Source organism: Hydra vulgaris, chromosome 10 (assembly GCF_038396675.1).
Source record: "Hydra vulgaris chromosome 10, alternate assembly HydraT2T_AEP".
NCBI lineage: Eukaryota > Metazoa > Cnidaria > Hydrozoa > Anthoathecata > Hydridae > Hydra > Hydra vulgaris.
The window spans coordinates 42,550,001-42,566,056 of record NC_088929.1 but is presented as its reverse complement, the minus strand read 5'-3'; the positions used below and the strand labels follow the sequence as shown (position 1 = coordinate 42,566,056).

The 16,056-nt window shown below is 25.2% G+C and overlaps 1 protein-coding gene across 2 annotated transcripts in view; it reads right to left on the bottom strand.

The window, feature by feature from the left end:
* Nucleotides 1-16,056, bottom strand: part of LOC100212859 (clustered mitochondria protein homolog) — a 62,496-nt gene that overhangs the window by 43,990 nt on the left and 2,450 nt on the right. For both annotated transcript variants that reach the window (XM_065808071.1, XM_065808070.1), the window contains exons 2-4: nucleotides 12,926-13,146; nucleotides 11,413-11,652; nucleotides 8,701-8,981 (exon numbers count right to left, since the gene is read on the bottom strand). In XM_065808071.1, the coding sequence (XP_065664143.1) occupies nucleotides 8,701-8,981; nucleotides 11,413-11,652; nucleotides 12,926-13,130 (726 nt within the window). In that variant the 5' untranslated portion in view covers nucleotides 13,131-13,146. The remainder of the gene's footprint in view (nucleotides 1-8,700; nucleotides 8,982-11,412; nucleotides 11,653-12,925; nucleotides 13,147-16,056) is intronic.

Genomic DNA, 16,056 nt, shown 5'->3' with positions numbered 1-16,056 from the left:
TAATTCATTTATAATGTTGAGAAATAAAATTTGTTTATATCAAAAAAATTTTAAAATAAAATATTAAATATAATTATTAAATTTAAAAAAAAAAAAATGAAAGAAAATAAACATTTTCTAATAGTAATAATAAAAAACAAGTTGAATAATATTTAACTTGGTTTGCGGTAATTAATATTATTACGTAATTATTTATTATTAAGAGAACTTTATGATGTCAAATTAGGTCTAACACATTAGGCTAATGTGTTAAGCATTTTTTATTTAAAACAAGGCCTGTATATATATATATATATATATATATATATATATATATATATATATATATATATATATATATATATATATATATATATATATATATAAATATATATATATATATATATATATATATATTTATATATTTATATATATATATATATTTATATATATATATATATATTTATTTATATATATATATATATATATATATATATATATATATATATATATATATATATATATATATATATATATATATATATATATATATATAGATATACATATATATATAGATATATATATATATATATAGATATATATATAGATATATATATAGATATATTTATATATATATATATATATATATATATATATATATATATATATATATATATATATATATATATATATATATATATATATATATATATATATAGATATATAGATATATATATCAACCCTTGGAATTAGGGTAGGCATTTGGCAATGCCGACCTAAAGAGTTTGGAGTCAGCAAAAAATTGCTGATCTTATTTCTATGTTTTATGGTAACTCCTTTGTGTCATTTTATGGTAACTCCTTTGTTGTATTTGTTGTATTACATGTATTACTTGCTTTGTTGTATTGTTGTATTACTATTTTGCTGTATTTGTACGTAGTTGCTAATGTTTTATGTTATGTATTATAGCTACTGTATTATTATCTCTCATCTCCTTGAGTTTATAATTTTTCATTACTGTTTACAAGCTATATTTCATCTAACAAACTCCATTTTTTTCTAAGATCATAAATTACTAAATATAACCAAATTGTTTTAAAATCATAATACCTCGCTATGCCATCTAAAAATATTCAATTTGGCTTCTTTCTGACTTTAAGCTTGACCAAACATTATCAAACAAGAATACTTATTTACAATATTCTCCTGACACTACATCAAGTCCACGAAATTCCATTCCAAATATAAATAATCCTCAAGGTTCAATTAATTGCAAATACTCTGACACCATAGATTACAATAAAAAAATTATTCCTAATTCAGATCTTTATATTCATCTCAACATTGCTTCTTTACCATATCACATTGATGATCTCTGCAGGTTTATTAGCACTCTTAATACATTACCTTTGTTATTAGTGAGTCAAACTTGCATGTAAATGATTTAAATATAACAAGCATATCTATAAATGGTTTTAACATTGAGCATTGCCCCACTTAGGCTAAAAAGGGGTTGCTCTTCTATATCTAAACTCTAATTTAAACTACATAGTTGGCAATGACATCAAGATCTACTCTTTCAAATGTCTTGAGTACATTTTTGTTGAAATTATAAAGCCTCACTTAAAAAAAAATAATAATTGGTTGCATATATATCGACATCCCTCTGTGAATCAAGACAATTTCACTAATAATTATTTAACTCCACTATTAGATAAATTAAATATTGAAAAAAAAAGTATTTTACTTATGGGGGATTTTAATATAGATATACTAAAATATAATGAATCAAATCCTATATCTAGCTACCTTGACTCGCTTATTTCTTTTTCACTACATCCTGTTATTACTCTACCGACACGCATAACAGCTAAATCACAAACACTTATTGATAACATCTTTATAAACTTTAATTCACCTGACCAAATCTTACTATTTCAATATCTGATCATATGGCTCAATTTATCTGCATTCCAAGAAAAACTAATCACCCTAAAAAAAGTATATTCTACAGGCGATGCTTCAAGAACTTTAACAAAAATATATTTATTGAAGATGTTTCCAACATTAACTGGGCCCTTTATATTAAAAAAGATGATGATACAAATCAATCTATCAGTTTTCTTTTAAAGACATTTGAAAAAATATTAGACCAACATGCTCCATACAAAAAACTAACTAAGCAGCAAATTAAACTTAAATCAAAACCATGGATCACCAATGGCATACTTAAATCTATTTCTATTAAAAACAAACTATATAAAAAACACACAAAATGTAAAGATATTAATACTAAAAATGAGCTGTTTTCTAAATTTAAGTTTTATAGAAACAGAATCAGCAATCTACTAAAAAGTAGTAAAAAATCTTATTACACAACCTATTTTAGTAAAAACTTAAACAATATTAAGAATACTTGGAAAGGGATAAAAGAAATCATTAACATAAAACCTTCCTACTATAGTTCAACTCTCAAACTTAAATTGAAAGAAAATATTATAACAGATCCAACTACTGTATCAAATATATTAAACAACTTTTTTGTTACTATCCAAAACAAACTTCAAAACAAAAACATGCCTTCAACATCCAAATTTACTGACTATTTCAACTCTCCAAATTCTAATACGTTCTTTATTGATCCTGTCACAGAGAATGAAATCTCTGGTTTTATTAAAACCACTATTAAAAGTGGAAAAAGCTTTGGTCCTAATAGCCTTCCTACATTCCTTCTTAAACTTATTCCAGACATAATTTCTAAACCTCTCAGTATTATTATAAATAACTCATTTCAAAACGGTTTATTCCCAGATGCTTTCAAAGTTGCTAAAGTCATTCCAATATTTAAGAAAGGTTCTATAATGGATATGTCTAACTACCGACCTATCTCTCTTCTTTCAAACCTAAGCAAACTCTTCGAAAAAGCTATGCATAAGAGGCTCTATGCATTTTTGAATAAATTTAAATGCCTTTACAAACACCAGTATGGGTTTTGTGCTAATCATTCCACGACTCACTCACTTATTAAAATTACTGAGTCAATTAGAAAAGCTCTTGATAATAAAAACTTTGCATGCGGTGTCTTTGTAGATCTACAAAAAGCTTTTGATACAGTAGATCATTCTATCCTACTCAAGAAATTAGAATATTATGGAATCAGAGGAATACCTCTTAAATGGTTTACCTCCTATCTTCACAACAGATCTCAGTTTGTCTCAGTCGGTGACTCAAAATCTACTCAAATAAAATGTTCCAACGGTGTTCCTCAAGGCTCAGTATTAGGACAACTACTTTTTCTTCTCTATATAATGACCTCAATAACTCAATTAAAAATGCAACTCCTTACCACTTTGCTGATGATACTAACTTGCTCATTATCAACAAATCTTTAAAAAATTAACAAATACATTAATCATGATCTTGCCAATTTAATTCAGTGGCTTCGCTCAAATAAGCTTTCCCTCAACTGTAACAAAACTGAACTGGTCATATTCAAATCTAAAAAAACAAAAATCAATAAAAATTTAAACTTTAGATTAAGTGGCCAGAAAATCATTCCTGTAAACTCAATCAAATATCTTGGAATTATAATTGATTCCAACCTATCGTTTGTATCCCACCTCAAAGACTTAGCCTTGAAATTGAGCAGATCAAATGGAATGCTGGCTAAACTTCGCCATTATGTCAATCTGAAAGCATTGTTAAACATATATCATGCCATTTTTGGCTCGCATATACGATATGCTTGTCAAATATGGGGACAATCTCAACAGCAAGAAGTTTTAAGGATATCTCATCTTCAAAACAAAGCTTTAAAAATAATACATTTTCAGAATTACAAATCCAATCCTAATGTGCTTTATCTTACTTCTAAGATCCTTTAACTATGTGACCTTGTTCAATTCTTGAATTGCCAGTTTGTCTGGAACCACCAACACAAAAACCTACCTCTTACCTTCAACAATTTCTTCCCAAAAAATGCAAATAACCGATACTATCTTCGATCAACTGATAATCTCAATCTTGCAGTCTTAAATCATTGTTCTGTTACTTATGGATATAAGTCCATAAAAAACCAAAGTATAAAATCTTGGAATAACCTTCCCTATGACCTAAAAGCTCTCCATTCAATTTATGTTTTTAAGAGTAACCTATTCCATTCCTTCCTAATCAAAAACAGTTTATAAATCCAAAGATATGCGTATATATGTATAAGTGTTTGTGATAAGCGCATGTGAATAAGTGTGAGTGTATATGTATGTATGTGTATATGTATACATGGATGTGTATGTGTGTATGTGTATGTTTGTATATATTTATATGTGTGCGTGTGTATGTGTATGTATATGTATGTATATATATATATATGTGTATATATGTATATATATATATATGTATGTATATATGTAAATATGTATGTGTGTATGTATATATATATGTATGTATATATGTGTGTATATATGTGTGTATGTGTATGTATATATATGTATATGTGTATGTATGTGTGTATATATATATGTGTGTTTATTTATGTGTCTATATATGTGTGTATGTAACATAATGTGTGTATGAACATAATTTTATATTCTAATATTTTCATAATTACTGTCGTGTAAGGTTTTTATATAACCAACTTTATTAATATATTTGATTATCTATTTGAGTTTTTAAATCACAGTATAGTATAAATCACATTAATAAAATATGATAATAATAAAAATCACATTAATAAAAGGTGTATGTGTGTGACTAATACTAAATGACTATTATTCTTTTTATGATAATTGTAATTATTTTTATTGTTGTCATTTTATTTTTATTATTATCATTATACTCTTATCATTGTATTGTTATTATTGTTACTACTACCACTCTTATTATTATCATTACTAGCATTTTACTCCTTTAACTTTTAATGTTTGCTTTGTTACAGCTGTGGACGATTATTACTATTAGCATTAACAATATATTTAGTAGCTTTTATTTACAAGGTTTTTACTTAAGATTAGTACATGTATATATATATATATATATATATATATATATATATATATATATATATATATATATATATATATATATATATATATATATATATATATATATATATATATATATATATATATATATATATATATATATATATATATATATATATATATATATGTACATATATATATATATATCAAAGGAACTAACTCTCACTTTAATGGCACAAAAATAAAGTATAAATTAAAAAATAAAGTAAAAGAACAAAATTAATATAAAATTTGAATGCAAATCTCTTAGACTAAAAGTAAAATATGCAAGTATCTTACATTTGTGGGCTTATGAATATTTTACTTAACCATATTTTGTTGAAAGGTTAATATTTAAAATTGATGTTTTAAAACTAGTCCTAAAGTTTGATCCTAAAGTTTGATGCTTACTTTAACTGAGAAACAAACAAGTACTGACATTTTTCTTGTGGGGTCTATTTCTCCAAATATTTCCGGGATGAAGCTTCCAACATGTCGTCAAGTTTTCTCAGTATTTTGTAAGGTTGCCAGATATCCAGCTTTTACGAAGAACACAGTAAAAATATTTATTTTTACAGGTTTGGTGCTGTTCTCTTCCGTAAAAGCCAGACGTCTGGCAACCCTAATTATATGAAAATTTTTTGAATATTTAAGTTTTTAAATACTTTAGTACGTAAAAACTAAAAATTTCAAAATACTTAAATAAAATTATTATATTTAAATAAACTTTTTTATATAGATATTCGTATTTTTGTTCATCTAACTTTATATTATAATTTTTATCATTAAATTTAAAAGTTAAAAAACTTATTTAAATTGACAGCTTTTAAATAAACATTTTTGAAAGCTCAATAACTTTTAGTTGAGAAACTTGGTTGGCTCATCGATTTCCATCAATTAGAATGTTTGTTAAAAAAACTTTTGTTGCAATGTGCTACTTTAGTTAATTTAATTTAAATAAGTAACAAAGGCATTTAAGGGGCAGAGTGAGATTCTTTCACCACACTAGGGCAGCAACTAAAGTTTATCGCCACATTTAAATATCTAGTATATTAGGTACTAAAAAAATATTTAGTATATTAGGTAATAAAAAAATATATTTAAATGCTAAGATTAATTTTTTTTTTAACTTACAAAATTTACGTAAATTTTGTATTTGTAAATTTTTTTTTAAAAATTAATTTTTGTATTTATAAATATTGGTTAATAAATAATAATATCAATATATTTATAAATAATAATAAATTAAAAAAAAAAAAATTTATTTATCTTCTTTAATGTTTTACGCAAATATAACATAAATGATGCGTTTTCAAGATTTATTTTTGATTTTTTTTTTTCGGATTATTTTACCAGCTTATCTATTTTACCGATAGTATTATTAATTCTTTTAATAAGAAAAACGCTATAAACTTATTTTTAACTTTTTTTTTTTAACATCTTCGCTTCCAACAAGGCTGCAAGCAACCACTAATTAGTTGGAAGTTACTGGAAGAGAAAAGATGAAGATTGTAGAGCAAGATAACGATTAACAGACAACTTAAAAGATTGCAAATTATATGAATCAGGAAAGCAAGATGAAGGAAGCGAATTCCAAAGAACTGATGTTCGAGGAAAAAAACTAGACAAATAGGAGTTTTTGGAGCACTTAGGAACAGTCACAGAAAAAGGATGAGACCTAATTGAATGACGAGTAACACGAGAATGAATTCTAATAGATGGCGAAAGAGACGCAAGCTCTTTAGAGTAGTGCGCATTATAGTATTTGTAGAAAAGAGAAAGAGAAGCAACATTACGACGATGTGATAATGGTTGGAGGCAAGAGCATGTCTAACATTGTTTACAATGCGTTTTTGCACCTTGTCTAAAAGAGTAAGGGCATCATTAGAAGATCCGCTCCAGATATGGCAACAGTATTCCATACAAGGCCGGATTTGAGATTTATAGAGATAGAGAATAGAATCCGGAGTAAGAAAGTGATGAGCTCGATAAAGAGATGCAACTTTAGCATGTGCTAATTTTGCAACGGATTTGATATATTGAAATCCAAGAAAAATTGGAAGTAAGAGTTAATCCTAGAAGATGAAGGGTGGATGACTTATCGAGTACATTATCATTCATAAATATAGGAAGATCTAAATTATTGCAATAACGATTGGCTGAAAAAAATTGAGTTTTATCTGAATTAAAGTTCACCAGCCACTGTGAGCCCCATGCTGTAGCAGAAGTGAGATCCTTCTCAAGCTCAAATGCCCCCTCCAAGCAATCAGAAAGTGTTGGCTTCTTATCATGACAAGAATAAATGGTAGCATCATCATCGAACAGTGCCACCTTAGATGTGAGAATATCTGGAAGATCGTTAATGTAAATTAAAAAGAGTATAGGGCCAAGGCTCGAACCTTAAGGAACCCCTGAAGTTACAGAATAAGAAGAGTGCTGTCTATCGAGGACAACTTTTATACTACATATGGAAAGGAAGGATTCAATAATCTTAAAGATGTTACCAGATACACCATAAGAAGAAAGCTTATGGAGTAGACCAGCATGCATATTTTATATAATATATATATATAATTATGTAGTATAAATACATAATATAAATATAAATAAAAGATTATATATCTTTTATTTTTATAGATCATATATCATAATTATATATATATATATAAATATATATATCAGGCTGTAACAGGCAGTGCGTGCAGACTGACGCCTTGCCTGTCTACGCATAAAATAATTTCTTAAGACCATGACTTTTTGCATGTTTTGAAATATTAAAAGTTTCAAAAATTTGCAGAACAAAACTCAGCTAAATTTTTTTTGTTTAATTTACTAAACAAAAAAAAATTATAATAATAACAATTAACTAAAAAGAAAATAAAAAAATAACTTTTAATTAAATTTCTTATATATTATGCAAAATGCATTTAAATAATAAAAATTAATTAAAAAGATTATTTATAATAAACATTATCAAATTATATAACTATAATAAATTATCAATAAATATAATAAATATTATAATAAATTATAATAAATTATCAAATTATATAAGATACTCTTATATAATATTTTATATAATTTATGTAATCATGTTTTTTTCCAGAAAAATACACACTAGTTGAATAATAAAACATTTATTATAAAAATAGCAATTTTTAATTCGTTTTTTTATATCATTTATTCTTTGTTTAATAAATTTTAAGTTTAATAAATTTTTTCTTTACAAAGAAATTTTACTTTTTTTAATAAGCGTTTCTTTTTAGTTAGCAAAAGAAAAATATAATTAAACCTTAGCGTTCATAGTTACATCAAAAATATGTAACTTTTATGCGTGTAACAGCCTATATATATATGTATATATATACATGTATATATATATATATATATATATATATATATATATATATTATATATATATATATATATATATATATATATATATACATGTATATATATATATATATATATATATATATATATATTTACATATATATATATATATATATATATATATATATATATATATTTACATATATATATATATATATATATATATATATATATATATATATATATATATATATATATATATATATATATATATATATATATATAATATATATATATATATATATATATATATATATATATATATACTTATATATATACATGCATTTAGTGTAAATTTGTTTATGCTAACCTGAACGTCATTACTTTTAATAACAAGCGGTTCTAATAATGGACTTTCTCCATTCTCCAATGTTGCCCATTGAGGAGGAAGAATATCAGATGTGACTTTGACACTGTTGGGTTCTTTAAAATTCTTTAAAGCTTCCTCTTCAATATCAACTTCTGTTATAGCAGAACAATATGACAACGAAAGATTATCGATGGCATTAAATGCATTTGGTTCAATCATTGTAAAAAGTAAATCACGTAATCTCCTAATGTGGATTCGAGATTCTCTCACACTGTATGGCTCTACAATAAAATAAAATTGAGCTGATTTGATTTTAAAATTGTAAACCTTTACTAATAACTTTTATTATTTATTTTATTGCTTCATCATTTGTAGATAAGAAATTTTATTTATAATTTATAAAACTTAAATCGATTAAATTTGGAAAATAACTAGCTTGTTATATACATCCAAATCGATACGGCTTTTTTAGAGAAAGAAGAAAAAAAAATGAATGAAAAGATTGCTGCCCCATGCCAAAACTTATTATCTACTAAGGTAATTATTTCATCGAAATATTTAGTAGCAGAAAACAAAATTGTTTATAGTTAACGACAATTTTTTTTAATATACGAAGTTATTAAACGGAGCGTAAAAAAAAAACAACCATAAATGAAGTATATATAATAAAAACTTATTTATCATCTGACGAGCACAAGAACATTTATGCAACTTTTGATTTAATATATGATTTAATTTAAAACTAATTTAATGTATAATGTATAAAAATGTATAATTTTATTCTGATAAAAAATATATAGTTTAATTTTGATTTTAAAAATATATATAAATTCTGATTAAAAAAAATATTTAAGCTTATTAAAATCAAAGTTAATGTTTGGGTTTAACTTAACCGCCAAATTTATTAAAAAATATTACTAAATATTTAAATAATTCAATATTTAAATTTTATGCTTGAAAAAAATTAGCTCATTTTTATTTCAATTATTTTTTCGGGTTTTTTTCCTAAACATTTTTTTTTTACTCAAAATTAAATTCAGATAAATTTAATTTTGAGTAAAAAAAAAGCCCGAGTGCAAATTTTTGATACAGCTCGAGGCTGTATCAAAAATTTGCACAAAACTTAAGTTAAACTTTTTTTATAACTTTTTTTTTATAATTTTATGTTGGGTTTGGTGTTGGGAAAAATAATCTTTGCTTTCACAACAAAATACTAATAAAATAATAAACTTTTAATTAACTTAAAGTAGATAAATTATTGTAATTTTTTTATTTGTTACTCGCTAATTTTTTTTAAATAAAAAATCATTTTTAGTTGCAAATTTTTAAAAATGATTATTTAAGAAATAATTATTTAAAAAAACTTAACATATTTAATTCATTATATTCGATTATATTACAATGATTATATTATTCTTAAAATTCGATTATATACAACGATTATATTATTCTTAAAATGCTAAATGTCTAATAATTTTTTGTATTTAGCCTCGAATCCAGACTAAGAATAATTACATAAGTAAAAATTAAATGACCTTTTATCTTTACATGGTGTGTAAAAATTAGCTTTGAGTTTGTGTTGATTCCTAAGTAAATACTTGGGAGATTTTAATATGGTAGATTAACTATACCAAATTTTATTTTTGTTCAAAAACACCCTAAAAAATAAGTTTTATCTAAGTTATATCTTCCAATTCTTGATGATAGTAGAACCAAAGCTTATACAATCTACAGTTTTCTCCTAATGACAGTTATGTAATTATCTATAAATTGCTGCTCAATTATTTTCACATTTAATTGTTTAAATTGATTTAAAAATTATTCTAATTTTATAATTAAAAGTAAGCAAAAGAAGTTCAACAACAAAATTAAAATTTCTATAATTATAAAGCATGAACTGTAAAACTAAACATTTCAGGGTTACCAAATGTTGCAATATAACAAAAAACAGGTGAAATTTTTAGCCTCTTCAGAAGCATTAAAAGTTAAAAAAATAAATAGATGTTAAAAAAATTATACTTTTGCATACTTATTTTAAATGCTAATTTTTAAATTTGCTAAGTTTTTTTTTATCTTAATTCTAAAAACTGAATGTCTCTCTTGACTAAAACTAAAAGATTGTATAGTTTCCCTACAAATGTATATACTTATGACTCTGAAGTTCGGGAATTGCCATAAGGATTAACCTTGAAATTTACTAACCATGATTAAAATTTGTAAACTTTTTAACCTATATTTTTATTAACAAACATTTAACTCCAAAGAAAAAAAAAAGAACTCAAATAAATTGACATCCAGCACTCAGGTGTTAAGTCACAAAAGAATTAAAAAGTTATAGAGCTAAACAAAATTATTTTTAGGCAAATATTTATATTTTGAAATAAAATAAAAAAAAGATTTATCAACAACTAACTTACAAAACAACAATCAACTAAAAGTTACGACTAATTTACAAAACAATTAAAATTGACAACAAGCAACTAAAAGTTAAAACACAAGTAACAAATAACAACCAAGAACTTGACAAAAAAAAGAAGTGTTGAATACTTTTTTTACACAAAAAAAATTCAAATTATTAAACTATCAAACCAGAACTGAGGTAACTTCTTATTAATTTATATAAGCTGTTTAATATTATAAGTAGATATTTTTCAAAATTGGAAACTTGGATAGTTTTACATATAAACATTTTGTTAGAAAAAATAGACTTACCATCAACAACTTTTATTACAGAATCATTATTTAGTGCTGTTATATCATGTAGCTCCATAAAATCATCAAGTCGAGTATTATCCAAATATAATGAAAAACATGTACGATGACAGCACTCTGGTTTTTCTAGCACAACTTGTCGTATGTCTTGCACAGTATCATGATTAGAAAGTTGAATTGTAACAATATCTGCAACACCACTTATTTGAATTTTGATATCTAAAATCTTTACAGGAACCTCTAATAAAAATGTTATAAAATATTAATAATAAAATTTTCACATAATAAAATTAGTTTAACTATTACTTTTTAAGATAACTTTATTAAAACAAAACGTGAAAAAACGTGACAACAAAAAGAATACACAAATATATATATACATATACATATACATATACATATACATATACATATACATATATATATATATATATATATATATATATATATATATATATATATATATATATATATATATATATATATATATATATATAAATTAGTAAAAAATCATTTAAAAAAAACAGCCTGCAAAATTGGATTGATTTCAGGTCAGAACATGGGTGCGGTACTTAGTCAACGTCAGGTCAGCAAAAATTCATATCTTTAATGCCCATTTTTTAATAAAAGTTTGTTAGGCATTATGATTTGTTTTTTTTTTAAATAAAACTTGCTAAACTTGATAAAAGTAATTACAATAAATAAACTATGAATTTATAATGAACAAATATTACATTTTTTATATATATATTTATTTTTGCATGCTGACACCTAAGGAATTTAAGGTCGGCAGCTGCATGCCATCATAAACCTAAGATTAGTCAGCTTTTGCATCAGCATTGCCAAATACCAACCTGATTTTGCAGACTATATATGTAAATATATTTGAACACTTAGCTTTGCATTAAAAAAAATATCATACTGAAATAACTATGTTGCTTCAGTACATACATTAACTAAGGGTTTGGGTTTGAGCAGGTATTATCTTCATTTAAAGAAATTTTATTTTCGGTTTTCTTTGTTTTTAAAGTTTTTAAAATTAGTAAATATTATATAAATTTGTAAATAGCAAAAAATTTTTGTCAACCTTATTCTTAAAAGAAGCATAATTCTTTTTGGACCAAGGTTGACAAAAAGAAATTTTATAACATTCAATAGATTTATAATGGATTCTTTAAAATAACTCTTTTTTTAAAATTAGATCATACAGGGTCTGGCAAAATTTTAAGGTGGATCTGCCAAATAAACTTTTTATTATGTGTACCATATACAACATATTTAAGTTATCTAAGTTTGATATAGAGACATTTTCCCTGATTTCACCCTAATTTTTCTAAAATTTACCCTAATTTCCCTAATAATCCCCTGATTTTTTTGCAGATATCTGAATTCCCTGACTTTTCCCTGATATTGCAGACACCCTATCATATAAAAATGTAATTAAAATTATTTACAATATTTAATATTGGAAGATTTGAAAGTTTTTTTAAATGGATGGTACTAACTTTATTACCTTTAGAATCACAATCATTTAAAGTAGGATTCTCATTAACAACTTCAACTTGTTTTTGAGGTTCATTTTTTAATTTTTCTTTCACCTTTTCATCTTCAAAGTTGTCTTTCGTAATTTCTTTATTTGTATAATCTCCATTTAAAATTTTAGAACTGTTTAATTCAGGAACATTAAGTGTATGGTCTTGGCAAAGTGCAGCAGGCATAGTGTTACTAAATCAGCTAAATTGGAAAACTAATAATGAAAAATAATAAATAAATTGAATACCAAACTGTAAAACTTCAAAGACAAAATTCTAATAAAAAATAAAAAATGCTTTTTGTATGTATGTATGTATGTGTGTACATATGTATGTATGTATGTATGTATGTATGTATGTATGTATGTATGTATGTATGTATGTATGTATGTATGTATATATATATATATATATATATATATATATATATATTCCTATACTTTACGGCTAAGAAAACGTGTTTGTGGTAAAAAATGGCTCTTCGCTTGTTTGTGGTATTAAAGCTGACAAAATTAAGGTAAGATTATGTCAAAACACATTGATTTAATTACAAGAAGTAATTACACCACAAAAATGTAAATTAAAAGACTAGAATACTTTAAAAAACATTATAATTGTTTTTAAAAATATTCTGAATGTTTTATTTTATTTTTATTTTTTAACTGTAAAACATGCGCCAAGTGTTGCTACATCGACTATCTTATTCTGCTGATTTAGGTGAGCAGTGTGACATCATACTAAAGTAGCCTGCTGCCGGGAGCTTAAGTACATACATCGACTGACAAATAGCTTGACTCGCAGTTGAGTGCTGCTACATTGACTCAGGGTTTGGGATGGGGCAGCAGACTTTTCATTCATTATTCTTCGTTTTCTCTTTCTTTTTTTAAAAAAGATGTATCGATTTAGATAAGCAAAAAAAGCGAGCAACAGCTCACATAAATATGTATAGTAAATATATATATATATATATATATATATATATATATATATATATATATATATATATATATATATATATATGTATATATATATATATATATATATATATATTATATATATATATATATATATATATATATATATATATATACATACAGCATTTTTTAACTTAAACTTTTTTTCAACTAAAAGTGCATTTAAATAAGCAAGTATATATATATATATATATATATATATATATATATATATATATATATATATATATATATATATATATATATAAATGTATATATATATATATATATATATATATATATATAAATATGGTAGATAGTGTTATTGATAGACTTTTTGTTAGGACAGGTTATCCTGCAACTGGTAACTAGTACAACCTGCTTCATGTCCTGCTGCCTTGTAGGATAGTTTTTTTAGGCAAAGGCAAAGAGAAGCCAACTCTGACTTAACACAGCCCCTGTCTTGGAGCTTTGGGAGTAAAGGCTAGAGGCAGTGTCTCAATAAACATACTCATCTTGGACAGACATTAAAAACATCCAGCTACTGTTTTGTAGAAGGCCTTCAAGGCAAAGACTTAAGGGGTAAACAGATTCTATTTATTGACCAGCTTTGCACCCCTTCCTCATCTATTAGGCTGGCGAAGATATATTTATAACACATTGTTTCAAGTTTAGGATGTTGAATGTTTGATGCACATGACTAAATACATGAGTTTTGCTTGTGTCTCTATTTTTATAACTATGCCAAATCACTATTATCTCCTAACAAAGGTACGGCTCTAAAACCTAGTTTTATGACTCTGAAGCCAGCTGGTAGTCTGGTATATCAAAATTTGCGGTAGCTCTCAAAGAGCCAGAGTACTAACAGTGCCATGTTACACAAGAATGGTGTGCTTGTTCATATTTTTGGTGTGCATTGTTGAGGCCACATTTAAAGCCCTTTGTTATAGCTTGAGATATAGTAATAGTAATGAGGTAATTGCTTGCACTAAAAAATAGTGTACTGAGTAATATGTGTGCTTTGAGTCAAATCCTTTAAATGAGTAAAAAAGTACTAAAAACTATAAAACACAAAAAACCAATTTCATCACTAAGTTTTATAAATTCATTAATATCTTTATTGATGTGGTCTTCGCAGGAACTTTTCTTCGGCTGAGTTTTACCTCTTGCATTGTTCATCAGACCTATTTGCTTTTTGTGAGACTAATTTTAGTTCAGCTATCTCCTCTTGAGAGACAGCTGAACTCAAATTAGTCTCACAAAAAGCACTGTCTCACATGCCTGGCCTCGGCATGTGAGACAATTAATCGACAGATTCGACTTTTGGAAATAGGTTTTGTTGAACGCCGAAGCCCGCTATTCTTAGGTCACAAAATTATCTTATTTTATCTGAAAAATTAGGCTCTTGTGACTTCTGGAGAATCTTTAATAGTATCTATAATAAAGGCAAACCTGTTATTCCACCTTTGTATGGTTCAGATTTTATCACCCCACCTAAAGACAAAGCTGAACTGTTTGCTAAGAACTTCTCATCAATATCATCTCTTGATTCCACTAATCACATCCTGCCTGATTAAGACTCTTCTACAGCTTGTGGTCTAGACAACATACATGTTTTAGTCTTGCAGAAGTGTTCTCTGGAGCTGTCATCTATACTTTTAAATATAGATTTAAACTATACCTTCGTTAAAACTTTTAACAAGTACTTATCAGAGTTGTTGTTTCCAGCCTGCTGAAAAGCGGCAACAGTTATCTCTATTTTCGAAAACTCTGGAGTGCGATCTGACTTGTCTAACTACTGTCCTATTAGTCTTATTACCATCATAAGCAAAGTTTTTGAGTCTTTAATTAACTAACACTTTATCTTTCATCTTGAATCTAAAAACTTACCTTCTGATTATCAATATAGATTTCTATGAAGAGGCTAAAAGTCTCAACATTTCTAAAGCTTCTGATAAAGTTTGGCATGCTGGTCTTTCCATAAGCTTTCTTCTTACAGTGTATCATGTAACATCTTTGAGATTATTGAATCTTTTTTTTACCAATTGTAGTATAAAAGTTGTCCTTGATGGACAGAACTTTTCTTCATTTCCTGTAACTTCAGAGGTTCCCCAAGGGGCTATCCTTTGCCCTAAACTTTTTTTAATTTTAGTTTAACA